The sequence below is a fragment of the Schistocerca nitens genome, chromosome 1 (assembly GCF_023898315.1).
Source record: "Schistocerca nitens isolate TAMUIC-IGC-003100 chromosome 1, iqSchNite1.1, whole genome shotgun sequence".
Lineage (NCBI taxonomy): Eukaryota > Metazoa > Arthropoda > Insecta > Orthoptera > Acrididae > Schistocerca > Schistocerca nitens.
Window position 1 is genome coordinate 1,063,233,728 of NC_064614.1, and position 20,843 is coordinate 1,063,254,570.

Below are 20,843 nucleotides of genomic sequence, written 5' to 3' on the forward strand. Positions count from 1 at the left end.
ATGTAGTTTTCGATAAGATTTCTATGTTATATTTTTTTGTGTGCAGATTGTTAAATCCACTTTCTGTGGTCACTTGTGGTCACTGAATCGCCTAGTCAGCTACTTGCAATGTTTATCTGGTCAATCCAATGAGGGAGTAATGTGACGAAGCAAGCTGGAATCTTTTTACTTCTCCTCGTTTTGCTATCTGCGTCCTTACATTCATTTTTTTCATTTTTTACCAAATTAACATTAACATAGGAAAGCTGACTGAAAATTAATGCCGCCACCTTCGTAAATCTTCAACAGTTGGCAGCATTGGTATGTGGCAGCTACTGGCTTGTACCATGGCCTCTTCTCTATAGCTCCAATTGGCGGGAAGCCTTAGCATTGAATGGTGGCATTGTTACGGTGTAAAGTATGGAACCCGGCACAGATGGTCAGTCAATACAATTTAAGCAATGTGCAGTCACTGAATTCTTGACAGCAGAAGCTGTCACCCCAAAGGAGATTCATCAGAGAATGAAAGCAGTTTATAGTGGTTGTGTTGATGTGAGTGTTGTGTGTCGTTGGGTGAGTATGTTTAAAGATGTTGAGGTGGGAACATCTGATCCGCATGACTAACAAGGAGTTGGGCATCCTGTGACAGCAACCACAGAGTTTCACAAGCAAAATGTTGACACAAAATTGTTAAGGCTTTCGTGGCCACTTGTTGACAAACTGCCTATTGGCTTCTGTCTCTGGTTCTTCGGCCGACGTTCATCTAATGATTTTTCTGACGTTTCGCCAGCACGAGTGGCTGGCATTGTCAAAGCTTCACCCCACCGGCAATGGAGGGTGAAGCTTTGACAATGCCAGCCACTCGTGCTGGCGAAACGTCAGAAAAATCATTAGATGAACGTCGGCCGAAGAACCCGAGACAGAAGCCAATAGGCAGTTTGTCAAAATGTTGACAGATTGATTCAAGACAATCGTCGTATCACTCAGAGAGAAATTGGAAGCACAATCGGCATTTCACAAGAACGTGTGGGTCACATTATTGCTTTGCTTGGCAAACCACACACTTCATGTGCCACCACGGCAGAACTTCAGAGACTGAATCTCACCACCATACGGCATCCTCCATACAGTCCAGATTTAGTACTATCTGACTTCCATCTCTTCTCGGTAATGAAAGACGAATTGCAGGGACTTGATTATGCTTCTGATGAAGATGTTGAGAGAACTGTAAGACTGTGGTTGCAGAAACATAGTATCAACTTCTTACGTGGCGGCTTCAGAAAACTTGTTCATCATTGGCAGCAATGCATTTAATTGGCTGGTGATTATGTGGAAAAGTGAATATTGGTAATTAAAGATCCCATTCTAAGGATTATTTCTGCGTTTGATTTATTAAAATATTTACCCATCCAAACCCAATTAATGAAGGTGGATGCATTACTTGTCATTCAACATTCGTACATGAGTATAATCTGCATTTCCATAAAAGAGAAAGGATGACCCTCAGTTTTAAAGAATATAGAAGACCTCTTGTTCCCTGAAGCACAACAGAAATTTTACCCTTGTTCAATGTTTCTTGATAGTCGACACTTCAAGCATTGAACCTGGATTCTCCAATCAGAGCACTGAACATCACGTTCAGAGCACTGAATGTCATGTCCCAACCATTTGCCGTTGCCAAGCTGCCACAACAATTGTTCAATTAGCTTCAATTCTTCATCTGGCATTCTTTCTTGATGTGTTTGACTCCCGAATTCTTTTATTTCGTATTCAATCACATGTGATTGCCGACACACACACACACACACACACACACACACACACACACGAATTCTTTTATTTCGTATTCAATCACATGTGATTGCCGACACACACACACACACACACACAGATTATGCTAACAAAATACGTATGTTTTGTACACAACACAAATACAGCTATTATAATCAAAAAGATCAGCTTACATTAGAAAAATTTCACATACATTGCATGGAGCCGAATTTTTGAAGGCTGCAACCCACTGTTGTGAATGGTTCACTAGTGTCATAAACATAACAATCTTATACATTGTAATGGTGCAGCGAAGTAGTCAGAGTATAAACCTGGTGTGTAGGGTGTAGGGTGTAGGTTCAAAGCTCATCAAAGGCTGCAATTTTTAAATCTAATCAAACGACTGATTACTATTTTTATTCAATTAATTGGTTTAAATGTAATTTTTTATTTCTAACACTCTGTCACACATCATCATACTGACTTTTCTCTTTGCTCTTATTTTTCTTCCTACAATTCTTTTTTTGTTTGGAATCTGCCTTACCACCTATAACCTGCTTCCAAGTGCCAACCAGGACCACTCATATTGGTAACATGGCAGCTCATGTGGTCAGTGTGAGGATAGTTTCAGGTAATCAATTATAGCGAGAAATTACAGTTTGCTTTTCAGGCTGAAACTAAATTTTTTCTGTCTTGAGTTTGCCCACAGATGTTAGCTTTAATTGTCATCTCAAAGCTATCGTGATTTTAATTCTGTCTCAGATTGTTCACCACCATTTTCTTGGATGCAATGCACAATATGAGTTAAGTTAGGGCACAAGTTAAAATCAAGGGCTACAAAACACATCATCTGCTGCGCTTCAGTCATTAGTCACTTAAAATCAAGTGTCGCAAAGCATCTTGCACTTCCACCACACATCGTGGTGGCTGCTTTCAACATTGCTCCACATTATACATTAACAGGATTTTGAAGTGATCCGTTGTCTTTGTGTGTTGCCTGTAACCAAGTGGTAGCTGGCAGCTGATATGACAACATTGTAGCAGAAAGTGACAGATGTCAACTATCAAGTAATTTTAATTGGACTATACTTCGCTTCATTACACATTAAGACTTCTAGAATCTCTTACTTGCTAGTATGATTCCATGAGAATCTTATGAATGGTTGCTTCTTTCACACAGGTGAATTTCCTTCTTGGACAAAAGTAAATTGTGCAAATAAAGGATAGTATTCTGATGGTAGTGGTTGTTATACTGACCATAATGCTACCCTGCCTACGTTACTCTTGATATTTCCGTACTTGCTGTAACATTTGATCTATCAAAATTTGCCTTTTCTCTGATCAATTCTTCTATTGTTTGTAGAAAAGTGTAGGGTGGGGTGGGGGTGCAGAGTGCAGGATGAAATACACAGGGCATATTCCAGTGATTTGAGATGGAGATCCCGATGGAGGGAAGTAAGAGGCATTCCACCTGGCAATCCCACCCAAGGGCTGTTATCAGGAGGGACACGCCCCTCATTTGCAAAGAGGAGGGGTACATAGGATGGTCAGGGAATCATCAAATGGCAATTACATAAGAAATCAGGAGTTGGCTCCATCGTATTCGTAGAAGGGGAATACCTGCATCTGCAACGGGACTGTCAACAGGACTGGTGCAAAAGGCACCAATAGCCAGACGCACCCCATAATGATAAACAGGGTCAAGTAGTTTCAGAGTGGAAGGAGTCACTGAAGCATAGACCTGACAACCATAATCTAGTATGAGCAAAACCAGAGTGTGGTCAATATGGAGAAGAGCAGCACGGTCTGCATCCCCAGACGTGTGGTCCAGGAGGCAGACAGCATTAAGCTTCTACATGCAGGTACTCTTCAGGTGGCAAATATTGGGCTGCCATGTCAGCTTTTTATTAAAAAGAAGGTCCAAGAAATGGGACTGTGCTATAACATTCAACAATGGTTGCCTAAATAAAGTTCTGGATTGGGGTCTGCTGTAGGTCAACAGCAAAAATGCAAAACCAAGGTTTTGGAGGCAGAAAACTGGAAGCCATGGAAAAGTGCCCAGGGGATCATCAAATCATGCCTTAGAGCTAGAATTCAGCAGATGCTACTGAGTGGGAGCTGTACCACAAGCAAAAATTGTCAACATACAGTTCTGGGGTAATCAGAGGCCCCCAACAGAGGTTACAAGCCCATTGATGGAAATGAGAGATACATCGCCCTGTGAGATACTGTTCTCCTAGATCCAAGGTGTGATAAGTGAAGTGCTAACTCCAACTCTGACGAGCCAGTAGGACAAAAACTCATGGACAAAAATCTGATGGGGACCATGAAAGCCCCAATGATGGACAATAACTAAAATGTGGCAGCACACCCACTTTGTATGCCTTACATAGGTCAAACAAAGGCTGTGACAAGGTGTCAGCGGTTAGAAAAAGCCTGGCAGATTGCTGTTTCCAATCCGAGTAAATGGTCAGTTGTAGATCATCCTTTCCAGAAGCCACAATGATAAAGGGACAACAGGCCCCAAAATCTGAGTACCCAACATAATCAGAAGCTAACAATCCTCTCGAGCAGTTTACAAAGTACATTGGTCAGGCTAATCAGCCAGTAGCTGTCAAGAGACATTGGAGTCTTCCCAGGCTAAATGACAGGGATAAATACGCTGTCTCAACACTGGAAAGGGAAGGCACCTGTAAGCCAACTGCGACTGAAGACCCTGAATCAATGTTGCCTCTGGAGAATGTCCAAGTGTTGGATCATCTGGCTGTGGATGGAATCTGGGTCTGGGGCCATGTCATTTGAAGAGGTAAGGTCCTGCAAGAATTCCCACTCAGTGAACAGTATATTATAGGCTTCAGCTTTGTAGGGATTGAAATAGAGGGGGGTTTCCTTCAACTTGTCACTTCTGCCAGAGAAAGGTAGCGAGATAAAAAGAGGATGCTGAGATGCTGTCGCGAAGCGTGTTGCAGGGGGATCTGCGAGGACTGGCGGATCAGTACACATAGCACCCTGTAGGGTAAGATCTTGGACAGTTGATTGTTGCTGGCAGCCCAGAAGGCTATGGAGCTTGGACAAAACCTGTGTGAAGAGACATACGTCCCCAGGGAGGAAACATAGTGCTCCCTGCATTCCTTTTTACGCAAATTAATAAGGTAGCGAGCCTTAGCACGGAGACCCTTACAAGTAAGAAGACTGGTCTGTGAATAGTGTCATTTAAATTACTGTAGTGCCCGTCGGCGGTCCTTGGTTCACCATGCTACCAGTCGACGACGAGGGGGACCTGTGGATACAGGGATAGCAGTGCGATTGGCATGCAGAATAGTGTCAGAGACATCTTACATGACCACATCAATTTAATCGGAGAGAGAGGTGTCAAAGTACACAGCAGACATATGTAAAGGCCAACTGCCTCTAGGGAATGACCAATGTGGGGGCCTGTCTACCTGGCAGTGACAGGGGAATAATAGAATCACCAGTAAGTGGTCACTGTCACAGAGATAACCATGGGTTGACCAATGTAGTGAAGCCATGAGAGCAAGGGAGGAGATCATGAAGTCAATAGTGGAAAAGGTGCCATGAGCGGCACTGAAGTGTATAGGGGAGCTGTCACTGAGGAAACAAAAATCAAAGTCTGTTTTTTGAGTCATCTGTCTTCCAACTGGTTTGGTACGGCCCACCACAAATTCCTCTCCTGTGACAACCTCCGCATCTTAAGAGTAGCATTTGCACCTACATCCTCAATTATTTGCTGCATACATTCCAATCTCTGTCTTCTTCCACAGTTTTTGCCATTGACAGCTCCCTCTAGTACCATGGAAGTGATTCCCAGATGTCTTAATAGATGTTGTATCATCCTGCCCCTTCTCCTCTTCAGTGTTTTCCACATATTCCTTTCCTCTCTGATTCTGCATAGAGCCTTCTCATTCCTTACCTTTATCAGTCCAACTAATTTTCAACATTCTTCTGTAGCACCACATCTCAAATGCTTCAATTCTCTTCTGTTCCAGTTTTCCCACAGTAAATGTTTCACTGCGATACAATGCTGTGCTCCAAACATCCATTCTCACAAATTTCTTCCTCAAATTAAGGCCTATTTTTGGCACTAGTATACACTTGGTCAGGAATGCCCTTTTTGTCAGTGCTAGACTGCTTTAGACATCCTCCTTGCTCCATCCATCATTGGTCATTTTTCTGCCTAGGTAGTAGAATTCCTTAACTTCACCTATTCCATAACCATCAATCCTCATGTCAAGTTTCTCACTGTTCTCATTACTTTAGACTTTTTTTGATTTACTATCAATCCATATTCTGTACTCATTAGACTGTTCATTCCATTCAGGTCATGTAATTCTTCTTCACTTTCACTCAGGATAGCAATGTCATCAACAAATCATATCATTGATATCATTTCACCTTGAATTTTAATTCCACTCCTGAACCTTTCTTTTATATCCAGCACTTCTTCTTTGATGTACAGATTGAACAGTATGGGGGAAAGATTACATCCCTGTCCTATGTCCTTTTTGATGCAAGTACTTGGTTCTTGGTTAGCCACTCTTACTATTCCTTCTTGGCTCTTGTACATATTGTATGTTACCTATCTCTCCTTATAGCTTATCCCTATTTTTTCAGAATTTTGAACATCTTGCACCATTTTACTCTGTCAAACGCTTTTGCCAGGTCAAAAGATCCTATGAATGTGTCTTAATTTTTCTTTAGTCTTGCTGCCATTATCAACCACAATGTCAGAATTGCCTTCTGGTGTCTTTACCATTCCTAAAGCCAAACTGATCATCATCTAACAATTCCTAAATTTTTTTCCCCCCATTCTTCTGTATATTGTTCTTGTCAGCAATTTGGATGCATGAGATGTTAAATAGATTGTGCACTAATTCTCAGACTTGTCAGCTCCTTTAGTCTTCGAAAGAGTGTGGTATTTTTCTGCAAGTCCGATGGTATGTTGCCAGACTTATACATTCTACACACCAACATGAATAGTCATTTTGTTGCCAATTCCTCCAATGATTTTATAGAAATTCTGATGGAATGTTATCTATCCCTTCTGGCTTATTTGATCTTAAGTCATACAAAGTTCTCTGAAATTCTTATTCTAATACTGGATCCCCTATCTTTTCTAAATTGACTCCTGTTTTTTTTTCTATCGCATCATACAAGTCTTCCACCTCTTGGAGGCCTTCAGAGTACTTTCATTCCAGCTACCCGCTCTCTCTCTCTCTCCTCTGCATTTAATAGTGGAATTCCCATTGCACTCTTAATGTTACCACCCGTGCTTTTAATTTCACCTATATGCTGAGCCAATCCTTAAGAAAAACATTTCTTATTCAATTTCTCAATGTTTCTCATGCAGCCCCTTTGCCTTAGCTTCCCTGCACTTTCTATTTATTTCATTCCTCAGCACCTTTTATTTCTGTTTTTCTGAATTTCCCTGAATATTTTGTGCTTCCTTCTTTGCTTGATTAACTGAAGTTTTCTTCTATTACCCATGGTTTCTCCACAGTTACCTTCTTGGTACATATGTTTTTCTTTCAAACTTCTGTGAGTGTCCTTTTTAGGGATTTCCATTCCCCTTCAACTGTACTGCCTACTAAGCTGTTTCTTATTGCTGGATCTATAGCTTTAGACAACTTCAAGAGTATCTCATCATTTCTTACTACTTCTGTATCCCACTTCTTTGCCTATTGATTCTTCCTGGCTAACCTCTTAAACTTAGCCTACTCTTCATCACTATTACATCATGATCCGAGTCTATATCTACCCTTGGGTATGCCTTACAATCCAGTACCTGATTTCAGATTATCCGTCTGACCATGATGTAATTAACTGAAATCTTCCCGTATCACCTGGCCTCTTCTATCCAACGAAGTGGCACTTCCCCACAGGAGATGACGAGCATTTAAGTCCCCGAAGAGGAAATATGGGGGCGGGAGTTGCTGGAGTAAGATAGGCAGTTCAATATAACGAAGTGGCGTACCCAGAGGGAGGTAGATATTGCAAATGGTGATTGCTGTGGTCATTTGCATTCATCCCGCTATTGCTTCCAGGTTGGGGTGAATAGGGGTCCAGTCACTAATGACATCGAAGCGAAACTAAGTGCAGACCTTTCCAGGTGCTATCACACGGCCGGCACAGTTCCAACAGAATGTCTGATAATCACAAAACATTGAAGAGTGGTCATAACACATTTCTTGAAGAGCAAGATAGAATGCAGTAAAAGAGGAAACAACATGTTGCATTTCTGGTAGGTGACGGTAATATTCAAGTGCAATTCGACTGGATTATCAAGTGGCGACAGTCCACATTAGACATACAGAAGCCGAGGGGAGGTCATGTCACCAGGTCAGTGGTCATCACCGACGAGGATGGGGTGACATCCACAAAAACTGGGGCTGATTCGGAATGAGAAGGAGGGGGCAGACTTGCAGTGTTTTTTCTTCTCCCTCAGAGGGAAGGAGGTGGTGTTATCAGTTGGGTAACAGGTAGCGACGATGTCCGGGTTGGACCAAGAGCGAGTGGCTTTGGGGCCCTCTGAACGCCGGTTCCTCACCCGAACCAGGGTAGCAGGATTCCTCTCTTGAGAACATCATCAGGGAGGGGAGTTACGAGCGGGAGCCCCACCCTTAACAAGAGCCAGAGAAGAGGATTTCTTCTCTGGCCGAGGAGGAGGAGGAGGAGGAGGAGGAGGAGGAGGAGTGGTGGATTCTTGAGGGGATGGGACGGGAGCTGCCAGGCGGCGAGGAAAGCGAAGGGGGGTGGGATGGCGGGGGAAGGAGAGTTAGACATAACTGAGGCAATGGTAGATGAGAGATTCACAGAGTGAAGTCAGTCAAACTTCTTCCGGGCCTCAAAGTAGCTACGACAGTCAAGGTTCATTATTACCTGGATTCTTTTTTCCTTTGTATATACTGGACACTCCGGTGAGTGAGCACATTATAGACCAAAGCAGTTTACACATTTAAACGGTGGCGTGCAAGGGCTCCCCACAAGAAGAGTGCAGCCACAGTTACTACAGATGGGAATGGCATCACATCGCGAAGACATGTCGCCAAACTTGAGGCACTGGAAGCAACGTATGGGAAGTGGAATGTATGGTGTGACATGGCATGTGTACCATCACCTTAACCTCCTGGGGAAGGGTATCTCCCTCAAAGGGCAGGATTAAAGTGCTGGTGTCTACATCATTGTCCTTAGGGTCTCTCTGGACACGCCAGACAAAATGAATGCCACACTGTTCCAGATTACCCGTAAGTTCATCATCGGACTCAAGGAGAAGGTCCCTATGGAAACTTACACCTTGTTTCATACTGAGAGACTTGTTAGAAGTGATATTCACTGGGACGTCTCCTAAACAGTCGCAGGCACAAAGGAAGGTTGACTGGCTGGCAGGAGTTGCATTTATAAGGAGGCAGCCAGATCTCAACTTGCTCAAGGACTCAACTTCACTGAAATTTTCCTCATTATGTTCACAAACAAAAAAAGTTCTGGTGGTGGTAGAAGTTTCGCCATCAGCACTGGTACAGACCAGGAACCGCAGTAAGGGTTTCGCCCCAAGCCAGCAGGCTTGGCCCCCACTCCCAGGCGGCAGCCAAGGGGGAAATTTGGGGAAGGCAGAAACGGGAACGGAGACAGAAAAACTAATACCAGGAAGAGATGTGGCCAAGGACGAGCAGCCAGAGAGTTTAACACTTTTCACGTGCCAAATGTCTGCCCTGGTACCACCCACTCCAATCAGGTGTTTGCCTCGCAGGTGCCACCCAGTCACAGCAACTGCTGCCTGGCATGATGGTTGTTGCTGGGAGCTTCGATGCCCCAAAAAAATAGGCAACCAGTGCCAGGCTTTCAAAGTGCAGGTACCAGCAGTGTGATGCCTGACATTTTAGAAGGTCCAGACAGATGGGTACAAAACTGCCTCACCACATGCACTGGCTACCGAGCTAGTGACTTAGTGAGGAAGCAAAAGGGCTATGGCAGGGAGGGAGGGAGGGGCAAAGGGAGAGGAACAGAAGGTGGGAGATCAATGTACACCAAAGACACTAGGGAGGGAATTCTTCCCCATCTGGCTCACACTAAACAAAATCAGGATAATAGTCAGGCAAACATAAATAAGAACACCAAGAAAGGGAAATGAATACGGACAGGGAGGGAGAAGGAAGGGGAAAGCTAACGAGCTGTGGGCCGCCTGGGGGTCCAATGACACTCCGAGCAATTGTCTGCACTCTGCTGCTGAGTGAAAATTTCATTCTAGAAACACCCCCCAGGTTCTGGCTTAGCCATGTCTCTGCAATATCCTTTCTTGCACGAGTGATAGTTCTGCAAGTTTCGCAGGAGAGCTTCTGTGAAGTTTGGAAGGTAGGAGATAAGGTACTGACGGAAGTAAGGCTGTGAGAATGGGTCACGAGTCCTGAGTCGTGCTTGGGTAGCTCGTTGGTAGGTCCCGAGTTTGAGTCTTGGTCTGGCACATAGTTTTAATTTGTCAGGAAGTTTCATAAAAGCGCACACTCTGCTGCAGAGTGAAAATTTTATTCCAGACACCGATGTTAAATATATGTTCTGCTTCAAGTGATCAAACTTTCCTTTTATCTCAATTTGGAAGAGGCCATTGGTAAGGGGGGAATCACGATCCAATGGGATAGGTTACACCAATAAGAGACTTGAACATGTGCTATTTGGGAAGGATCAGTAGTCATTTTGTAGTGTATCATAGTATCTGACTGTACCTGTCACTTAATATATCAAAGTACACAAAAACAACTTGTGGATAGGTGTTTCTCGGTTTTACTGGGAATTCAAGAAAAATCATTAACATATTAACACAGTTTCCATGCATTGTGAAAAACCCTTACCAGAAATATTTCTCCTGTTTCCTTTATAATTGGATGAATTATGATTGCAGGACATGACAGAATAAGCTGTAGACTTGCAATAAGGAGATCTCCTGTATATTGTTGAAGTCGTTTCACTGAATCCCACAAAAAATTAACCACATTCCAGTAACACACTTCTCTGGTCTTGTCCACAACTAAGGAATCCTAGAGGAGGGCAAATGGTAATACAGCACAATAAATGTTATTAGTTGAGTTAATATTACATACAAACAATACTATGGAAACTAAATTGGATACTTTTCTATGATTAATTATTACTTAAATGTTTTTTTTAAATTACTTAATTATTCTATAATACTTTTTAGTTAATTATACTACCAAGTTTCTGTTACCTTTGATATGCAAAACTAGTTCTTTTATATTTGCCAATCACAGTGTAAATGCACAGTTATAACCCAACACAGCAGCAGCGGTATTTAGAAAGTAAAGATACATGTGTAATAAAAATTATAGGAAAGATACTCCTATACAGTTAAATGCCTTTTGCAGCATGTCATCAATCTGTACCACCCACTGCTTCTTAGATATTATTTAAGTGTACACTCATTTTCTACCTATGGAAATATTTTCTAGGAAGCAAATTCACACAGTATGAGCGCATTTTTCAAATTACAAATACTCCTTTAGAATTATAATTGAAAAAGGCACCGGGTTCATTGTAAAGAGCTGAGGAAAATTTTGGGATTTTATCCATGTCATACATTTACTTATCAGTTATGCACAGATACGCTATTAACCACAAAATGAAGAGACACACAGGACATCTATATAAATGAAGGACCAGACTCCTGAGTCTTCGAGGGTTTTACATGTCAAGTAACATGAAAAAATTACTAAATTAATATCAATTCAAGTTTTTATATATGATGGGCCTTAAATTCGTAGAAGTCAGAAGAGTTTATGCAGGTATTGTCCAGCCAAATGGAGATGAAAACCGGACAAGATGCAGTTTTTCACCTACTCCACGGTCTTTCCAACGCAGTTAGTGAAGGCATTACTTCAATGATTACTATGAGATGCATGATCTTACCATGGTTTTGTGAAGAATTTAGTGTTACATACTTTCAAGAGAAACTGAAGTCTTCTACCTCCAAAATGTAGTTGTAAAGGACAAATAGGTTAATTAGCAGGAGGGAAGGAAGGAACAGTCGAGTTTAACACCATGTCGACAACGATGTCGTTAAAGCCAGAGCAAAAGCTTGGACTGAGGGATGAGGAAGGAGACTGGCTTTGCTGTTTCAAAGAAACAATTCTGGCAGTTGTCCTAAGTGATTAAGGGAAATCAGTGGGACCTAAATCTGGATGGCCGGGCAGGAATTTGAGCCACTGTCATCCTGAATGAAAGTCCAGTGTGCTACCCACTAGTCTCCTCTCCACTTTTGTACTCAATTATGTAAAAGTTATAATTCATTAAGACAGAGGTGTGAAGGTCTTTTAAATACTCTATTGAAGGCACAAGCAACGTGGTGTTCCCTATACCGAGTATCTTCGTTCTTTCATATAAATTTTTAAATCACTTATGTTGTCCTGAAATATGTGAAGCCTCCTTATCTTCTTGACAAGACTGGAAGTGTACTGAAGGTTTGTAGAGGTTGATTTCTTCACAGATTTCATTTTCTATTGCTTCTGTTGATGGGTTCTCTTCCAACTCATCTGACAGCATTAGTGAAAACAGGTTTCAGACCAAGCATTTTCTTTTATTTGTGTGTAATTGTTTGTTGTATTATCTTCAGTTGCAATACTGGTATTGCTGAACGTCTTTGCAGCTAGCTGGCTGGCTAGTTTTTGTCTTTTTTCTTTTTTTTTTTTTTTGCTAGTTTTAGATGTGTTGTCACTGGTGGTTTTTAGGTGCTGTCAGTGCTTACTGTAACTAATCTGGTGTCTACTGGAATTGAAGTAATGCTTCTTGTTTTTGTACATTGTCAGTAACATGTATTTTGCTTGTGTTATTGTATGTGCCTGTGTCGGCATCAACTTAAAAAAAAGGGTTCTCTTACAACTGGCACAAAAGAATTAGGGTGGGCATCTTTAATACAATGATTATCTCCTTTGCATCATTACAATAAGTTGTTTGGCAACTTATTTCCTGAACCTTATTCCCATCCAAGAATATAGAATAGAGTGGCTCCATGCTGTGTGACTGTTTGAGTAATTAAAGCAGACCTGTGGAGATGCTCCATGGAAAACTAAGTGAATCAAACATTACTGTACCAGTAGTAGTTTCCTTGAGCTCAATATTAACTTCTTTATGAATCTCATCACTTCCATCACACCCATTATGATTTCAATGCAATGTTCATTATGTCAGAGCATGAAACAACACCTTTACTGACATGAAGTTTGGTGTATCATTCAAGAGTTATTGAGTATTCACTTAACTTTTGACACTTGCACTGCCATTCTGCTTGTTTGTGTTGAGTTTCTATAATAAGGGTCATTTAATTCTGATTTGGCAGATTTTAAACTTCTAGTGATTGCTTCTTATAGTTTCTGGTCATAATTAAACTTTCCCTATTTAACACGTTATAACACAGAAACTAATTACTGTAGAAGTACCAAACATAGTAGCATTAGGGTCTAAAATATGGGGTGCATGATTTACATGTGTGACAGCACCACCATCCAGTTCCAACTATGGCCACTAGGTGCCGTGATCAGTCATCGTGATTCATAGTCTCACACACCTGACCACTTGTTGGCATGTCAACATGAACTTGGACAAAAGGAGCAGGGTGTTATGGGCAATGCTCTACTGTCAAAACAGCAGTAATGCTGCAGCTGCACTTAGAGAATACTGTAGGCCGAAAGGATAACTGAAGGGTCCTCTTTCTCCACTTGCTGTGCAGAGCATGAGTAAGGAGTTTGAATCAACTGGAAAACTGGACGTCACTCCAGAAAGAGGCCAACGACTGGTTGCACCACAGGTTCATAAAACCGCTGTTGCTACGGCAGACAACGCTGCGCACAACTCCCAGTCATTAGGCAGTAATGGTACTGGTATGTAATGGTATGATGTACCGTAGCAGCAAATTATAAGTGCTTCAACTGAATTGATTCTGCATTATCTCTCTTCCCCATCTCCTTGATATTAATGCTACTAAGTTTGGTCCTTGTATGGTAATTAGTTTCCATGTTATAACGTGTTAAATAGGGAAAGTATAATTGTAACCACCCAGTGTACACAGGCCGGAGAAAGATGTCACTTGACAGATCACGTGTAGCTGGCTATACTTCGATTGCTAGGTTTCAATAGCTGCCACTTTATATGTCCACAGCTCCAAAGTATGTTTGTAAATGTAAGCTACAATCAATGTTTATACAAAAGTACAACAAAGTTCATTTTTCTAACAATGGAGAGAACAACAATGGAGGCAAAGCATTTGACAGTATATGAAACTGGGAAACAAAAAACATCCGAAGTTAATGACAATGAAGATGAAATGTCGTTCCAAATTGTTACCGTAACAGCTGCAAATAAAATGTCGTATAAAAATGTAAACATAAGGATACCAAAGAAAATGCTATCCACACTCAAAGAATGAAATAAAGCAAAACATGCATAGCCTACTCGGTTGCAGACAGAAAGGACTATTTCTGTATACATTTACACTCACCAATTTTCAATGTCAGTGGCCCAATTCCATCCAGTTCTCTTTCACTATCATTGGAACTGGCACCATACTGTTATCATCATCATCATCATCTTCATGTGAAATCATTAATTGTTCATTCTCATTTATAGTTCCATCTATACTCGTGCTTCTCTTATGAGTTTAGCAACATGGTCTACTTTCTTCCTCCATGAGGTGGCGTCTACAGTAGCAAGACCTGCATGTAGCAGTCTATCTACAGTCTTGTAAAAGTCTTCCTGTTATTTCTAAAGTATACCTTGATATCACTCCAAAACAGTTCAATTGGATTAAAATGGCAGTGATAAGGTGGAAGCCTAATTACCTTGTGACCCTGTTACCTTGCAATTACATCTACAACATATTTAGGTGTCACAGGTTTATTTTGTTTTAGTTTCTTTACAGACACTAGTGGTAGGAGTTTTGTCTAAAATTACAGAACAGTAAGGTGTCGGAACACTAAACTGGAGCAACAAATTTTTAAACCACTGCACAAGCCATGGGTACTCCATATCCTCAAGATAATCACAGATTTTTCTCAATCAAAAAACAAAGTCCTTCACACACAAAACTGTTTGTGTTTCAGAAAATGCCACGAGCTGCAACAAAGTGAGCTTTATTGGACAACAGTTTGTGCCCATCTAACTTTTTGAAATGGAAGCCCCATATTTTTAATACCATTTAAGTGACATTTCCTCCCCATGTGAAAAGTCCACATTCTTTTAAAGAAATTACAAACTTCGCTATTGTGGGATATTTTTTTCTGGTATAATATGTGTAAATGTGCCAACGAATTTCATGTATTTGGAAAGAATCAACTTCTTTAACTGGACAATGCTGCTTTCTTTTCTTTCCAGAAATAATTAAAAATACATTTTTTTCCACAGGGCTTTCTTCCACACCATTAACTTCAGTATTTTGCAAGTAATGAAGTAGCATCACTTTCCTTATAACTGTACTTTGGCCAAGTCCTACAGTTTTTGAAGTACGCTCTACAACTTTATCATCAGGAATCAACACATGCCAATGTCCAGAAACAAATTCTTTTTCCTGCTCATAAAACTCAGGTGTCCTCCGTTGCAATTCCAAAGCCTGAATATTTAATGGCACTGCAAGGCGCAATGGATTGTCACTTGGCGAACGCAGTCATTTTGATGACATTATTTAATAAACAGAAAATGTAGTCCAGGTGATAACACAACACAAAAGCAGGTGGTCGCACACTAACATACAATGTTTACATGGAACCTGGCAACATGGTAGCGTCGACGTCAGAACCGGCTTTTGTCGAGGTGCTATAATTGGTTCAGAAGACCGAGCACATTGGATTCCTCACTTGTTTGTAAGTTACACTGCCAACTTTACAGCACTTGGGGGTGACCATGGAGTGACATGTCAGTGGCCCAGGTATAGAAGGGTGGCACCTTCGAAAACATTATTCCATCCCTATTTGCAATAATGAATACATTTTAGTTATAATATACCCAATTACTACTGAAACTTTCCCCTTCAGTTGTCAGCACCTCTGTAGGTCTGTCCTGTTAAGCTCTCTCAGGTTGTAGCCTGTCAAGCTCGCTCAGCTTGTTGGGATATCAAGGAAGTCAAGCCAACTCCCCTCCTCGTATCAGACGGTAAATCCACCCGACCCGCGATTCTGGGCAATTTTCCCAAACTTGACCCTTTTTCCTAAATCTCATCAGTCCTCTTCCTTCACCCTTCTTCCTTCCTCTTCTACCCTTCTGCCAGGAGGAGGAGCCACTGGCTTTGAAAGCTAGCAAATTTTAACACTTTTTATGTGTGTTTTCTTTAGCCACTGCTTGGTGAGTAGATTTTTTATTCAATTACTTATATTTTCAAGAACTGATTATTTTCATTGATATAATAATAATAATAATAATAGTAGTAGTAGTAGTAGTAGTAGTAGTAGTAGTAGTAGTAGTAGAGAGACATGTTTTATGCAATTTTGAAGCTACTGCCACAATTCAATTAAAAAGAAACTAATATGTCTGTCAATACTTGCCAAAAAACCACATACCAAGAAATGCTATTATATAAGGTCTCTTACCATAAAATCTCATGCACAACATCAAACAAAGAACAATTTCACATTTATCCGTCATTGTTCCCCTCTCTTCCTCAAAATATTCTGTATTCTCAAGGACAATCCTTTTTATATGTTTTTCTATCTTTTAAAGCCATCAAAGCTTTAGCTATGGCCTTTTATACTTGCTTGTTGGAGCAATGACAGGAAGTCATTACAAGTGCAACTGATGATCTTGATGGTGATGGTGGTGGTGGTGATGATCACAGTGATTAAAGTGGACAGTACAACAACTTAGAGAAGATTCACAACTTAAAACATAAAATTCTGAAAATGAGACTAAGCTTCTTTTCTACTATTCTGATCACTGCAACAGCAATTCTGTTCCATGATTATTAGCTGTAGTTTTCACTTACTTGTTAACAAGTGTGTCATCTTTTAGGCCAACTCACAATTTTAATTGCTTTCAAAATCTCCACTGCCACAATCATCAAACTAAAAGTAACTCTCTCTCTCTCTCTCTCTCTCTCTCTCTCTCTCTCTCTCTCTGTGTGTGTGTGTGTGTGTGTGTGTGTGTGTGTGTGTGTGTGTGTGTGTGTGTGTGTGTGTGTGTGTGTTCCTCAACTAATCATTCCATGCTACCACTCATGACATCACTTACAAATGCCTCTTAGTATCTATCTTTATTTCCATTCTGCCTCTCTGCATCATCATAAAGGAATAGTATCCCAAGAACAGTCTACACCAAGCCACAGGAACATGATACTCTTACAGAAATATGAAGATAGCGAGTGTCCATCGACTGTGCCTTCACCATTACAATTAGAGTCCAACAGAATCAAAGAAGGCAAGATACAGGTTTAAGACTTCTGTCATCAAGGTTATTAGGGACAGAACAGTAACGTTTCTTACTTACTCCAAAAAATTGTAGTTTATCACATATCTTCAACACAGCTGCGAGTAGTTTATAAAAGCCACTAATATTGGGAGCTCGTGTAGATTCCACAATTAAGTGAGTAATGAATTCTTCACAGTGATTCTTAAATAAATTTGAATCAATGTGTGGAAAAAATTCTTGACAAAAATCTGTTAAATTAATGAAGACATTGAAATCCTTTGGATTTACTGCTTCCATGTCACCTTCAATAAAGAAACTGTCCTGTAAAATAATAAGAAAAATTCTATGAAAATTTAAATTTTTATGTCAATGTCTGTAAATTAACACTATCAAAAGGAAGAACAAAAAATACTTACAGAATCCTGTAATATCTTTTTCCTAGTATTCAAGTTCAGCTTTCTCAGACAACGCAGTAACAAAATTACAAACTGGTTGTGCATCTTCTGAACAACATCAGTCTTTGTGGCAGCTGAAGGTCCTAAATTTTTTTCCACCATTATTTATAGTCATAAACTTAACTTTGTATCCTAGTGAATGCTTAGATGTAAAGAAGTTGCCTTTCTTAACATGAATGAGCAAAATAATTACATGCATTTATTTTTAAAAAAATGGCTATATCACAAAGTAATTTCACAACAATTTTTAATATTCAAAGAGCATGAAGCAGTGATGATAGAAGAGCATATGTGTGACAAAAAGTTCTGTTTATGCTTCAATAGTCTTCTGTCAAATGTGTGATAAAACTTATTTATGTTGATTGTAATTTTACAACTCTAACAATAGACAAAATTTGCACACTGTGAAATCAGAAGCTTGGTTTCTTTAGTGTGGCGGTGCCAGACAGCTATTTGAAGGAACTCACTTTTATCCCATGTTTTGAGCTACTAGTACATAAATCTCTATTTTCTATAAAAACAACCTTTCTGATCATTACCACACAACATAAAAATTCTTATTGGAGACCAAATAGTATATGGAAAGTCCAGAATGGAAAAAACAACAACGTGGAAAGGACAGATTGCTACTCACCACATAGATGTGGTGTTTCGTCACAGACGGGCACAGTGGGAAAAAAATGTTAAAATATTCAAGCTTTAGGACAGAGTTGTTGCTCTGAAGCAGAAAATCCGCACACACATTCATACAAGCACAATTTTCACACACATGACCACTGCTCCTGAGCTCTGGGGCAGCATCTAAAGTGAGCAGCAATCTGCTGTGTTGGATTGGGGAGGCACTGGGCAGGGGCATTTGCTCAGAATCACTGAGACACTTCGGAGAGCCAGTGATGACAAAACTATTCCACTTTGTGTGCTAGATGTATGAAAAGGGTGAAATACCCTCAAACTGCAGGAAAAACATAATAATACCAGTTTCAAAGCAACCAAGTGCTGACAGGTGTAAATATTATTGAACTATCAGTTTAATAAGGCATGGTCACAAAATACTGACAAATTATTTACAGAAGAATGGAAAAGATGGTAGAAGTTGACCTCGGGTAGATCAGTTTGGATTCTGTAGGAGCACATGAGAAAATACCGGTACTGAACCCATGTCTTACCTTAGAAGATACACCGAAGAAAGACAAACAAAAGTATGTAGCATTTGTAGATTTGGAGAAAGCCTTTGATTATGTTGACTGGAATAAACTCTTTGAAATCCTGAAGGTGGCGGGGATAACACACAGGGATCAAAGGGTCATATACAGCTTGTACACAAACTAGACGGCAGTTACAAGATTTGAACGACATGAAATGGAAGCAGTGGTTGAAAAGGGAGTGAGACAGAATTGTACTCTATCCCCCACGTTATTCAATCTGTGCACTGGGCAACCAGTAAAGGATATGAAGGTGAAATTTGGAAAAGAAATTAAGTTCAGGCTAACACAATTTAGGTGGATTAAATCAGATGATGCTGAGGGAATTAGCTTATGAAATGGCACCCTAAAAGTAGTACACGTGTTTTGCTATATGGGCAGCAAAACAACTGCTGAAGCCCGAAATAGAGCAGATAAAAAAAGCAGACTGACTGTAGCAAGGAATGTATTCCTAACAAGAATTCATTAACATTAAATATCTGGTGATCAAAAAGTCAGTATAAATTTGAAAACTTAATAAACCACAGAATGATGTAGATGGAGAGGTAAAAATTTACACACATGCTTGGAATGACATGAGGTTTTATTGGGGGGGGGGGGGGGGGGGGGGGAACCGTTCACAAAATGTCCAACAGACGGCGCTGGACAGCAAAACGTCAATGACTGCACATGACAATAGTGTATATAAGGAGCTGTAATGAGAGATAGAATCAGATGCGCCAGCAGTCGCAGCATGTTGACGTTACCTGAAAAGGTGCTTTTCGTGAAGCTGTATTATCAGAATGAGGAATGTGCTAGTTCAGCGTTACAATCCTATTGCCATAGGAAGGGGATTTGAACGGGTAAAGGTCCGCTGACAAATGCAGCTGTGGGGAGAATGATTTTGAAGTTCGAAGCCATGGGTTGTTTAGACGATAGACCGCGTAGTGGCCAACCGAGCCCAAGGCGTAATGCTGCTGGGACAGTTCAGGAAGAAATGGAGACCGTAGCGGGTTCGTATATGCATGGGGAAGTCAGCGCTTGTGAAGTCGCACGTTGCACCAGCATTCCATACACTACTGTTTGGTTGGCACTGAGGTGTACCCTCCGATGCTATCCGTACAAAATCCACCAGCATCATGAACTGTTACCTGGCGATTTAGTGAAACAGAGGGCATTTTCAGTGTGGGCATTTCAAAAGATGGCAGAAGATGACAATTGGTAGAGTAACGTGTTGTGGACCGACGAAGCTCATTTCACGCTCCGAGGGTCTGTCAACGCCCACAACTTCAGAATACGGGCTACCAAAAATCTTAGAACTGTCGTGGAAACTCCATTGCACGACGAGAAAGTCACGGTATGGGTTAGATTTACCATATTTACCATTATTGGGCCTTTTTTCTTTAAGGAAATGCGTGATTCTGGTTTTGTAACTGCTACTGTGACGGGTGAGAGGTACGCCGATATGTTACAGAATCGCATCATCCCCAGCCTGGCTGATAAACACCTGCTGGAATGTATGATGTTTATGCAGGATGGCGCTCCACCCCATATTGCTAGACACGTGAAAGATCTCTTGCGCGCGTCGTTTGGCCTCCCAGGTTCCCATACCTCAGTCCATGCGATTATGGCTTTGGGGTTACCTGAAGTCGCAAGTGTATCGTGATCGACAGACATCTCTAGGGATGCTGAAAGACAACATCCGACGCCAATGCCTCATCATAACTCTGGACATGCTTTACAGTGCTGTTCACAACATTATTCCTCAACTACAGCTACTGTTGAGGAATGATGGTGGACATATATTGAACCTTTCCTGTAAAGAACATCATCTTTGCTTTGTCTTACTTTGTTATGCTAATTATTGCTATTCTGATTAGATGAAGCGCCATGCGTCGGACTTTTTTTGAACTTACTTTTTTTTTTTTTTTTTGTTCTAATAAAACCCCATGTCATTCCAAGCATGTGTATAAATTTGTACCTCTCTATATACATTATTCCGTGATTTATTCAGTTTTCAAATTTATACTGACTTTTTGATCACACG

The 20,843-nt window shown here is 40.8% G+C and overlaps 1 protein-coding gene across 1 annotated transcript in view; it reads right to left on the bottom strand.

Annotated features, from left to right (window-relative positions):
* The window catches only part of LOC126226731 (DNA-dependent protein kinase catalytic subunit-like), a 563,510-nt gene that overhangs the window by 426,288 nt on the left and 116,379 nt on the right, over positions 1-20,843 (bottom strand). Inside the window, exons 11-13 of the mRNA XM_049942233.1 lie at positions 17,577-17,698; positions 17,239-17,481; positions 10,611-10,796 (exon numbers count right to left, since the gene is read on the bottom strand). Of these exons, the coding sequence (XP_049798190.1) occupies positions 10,611-10,796; positions 17,239-17,481; positions 17,577-17,698 (551 nt within the window). The remainder of the gene's footprint in view (positions 1-10,610; positions 10,797-17,238; positions 17,482-17,576; positions 17,699-20,843) is intronic.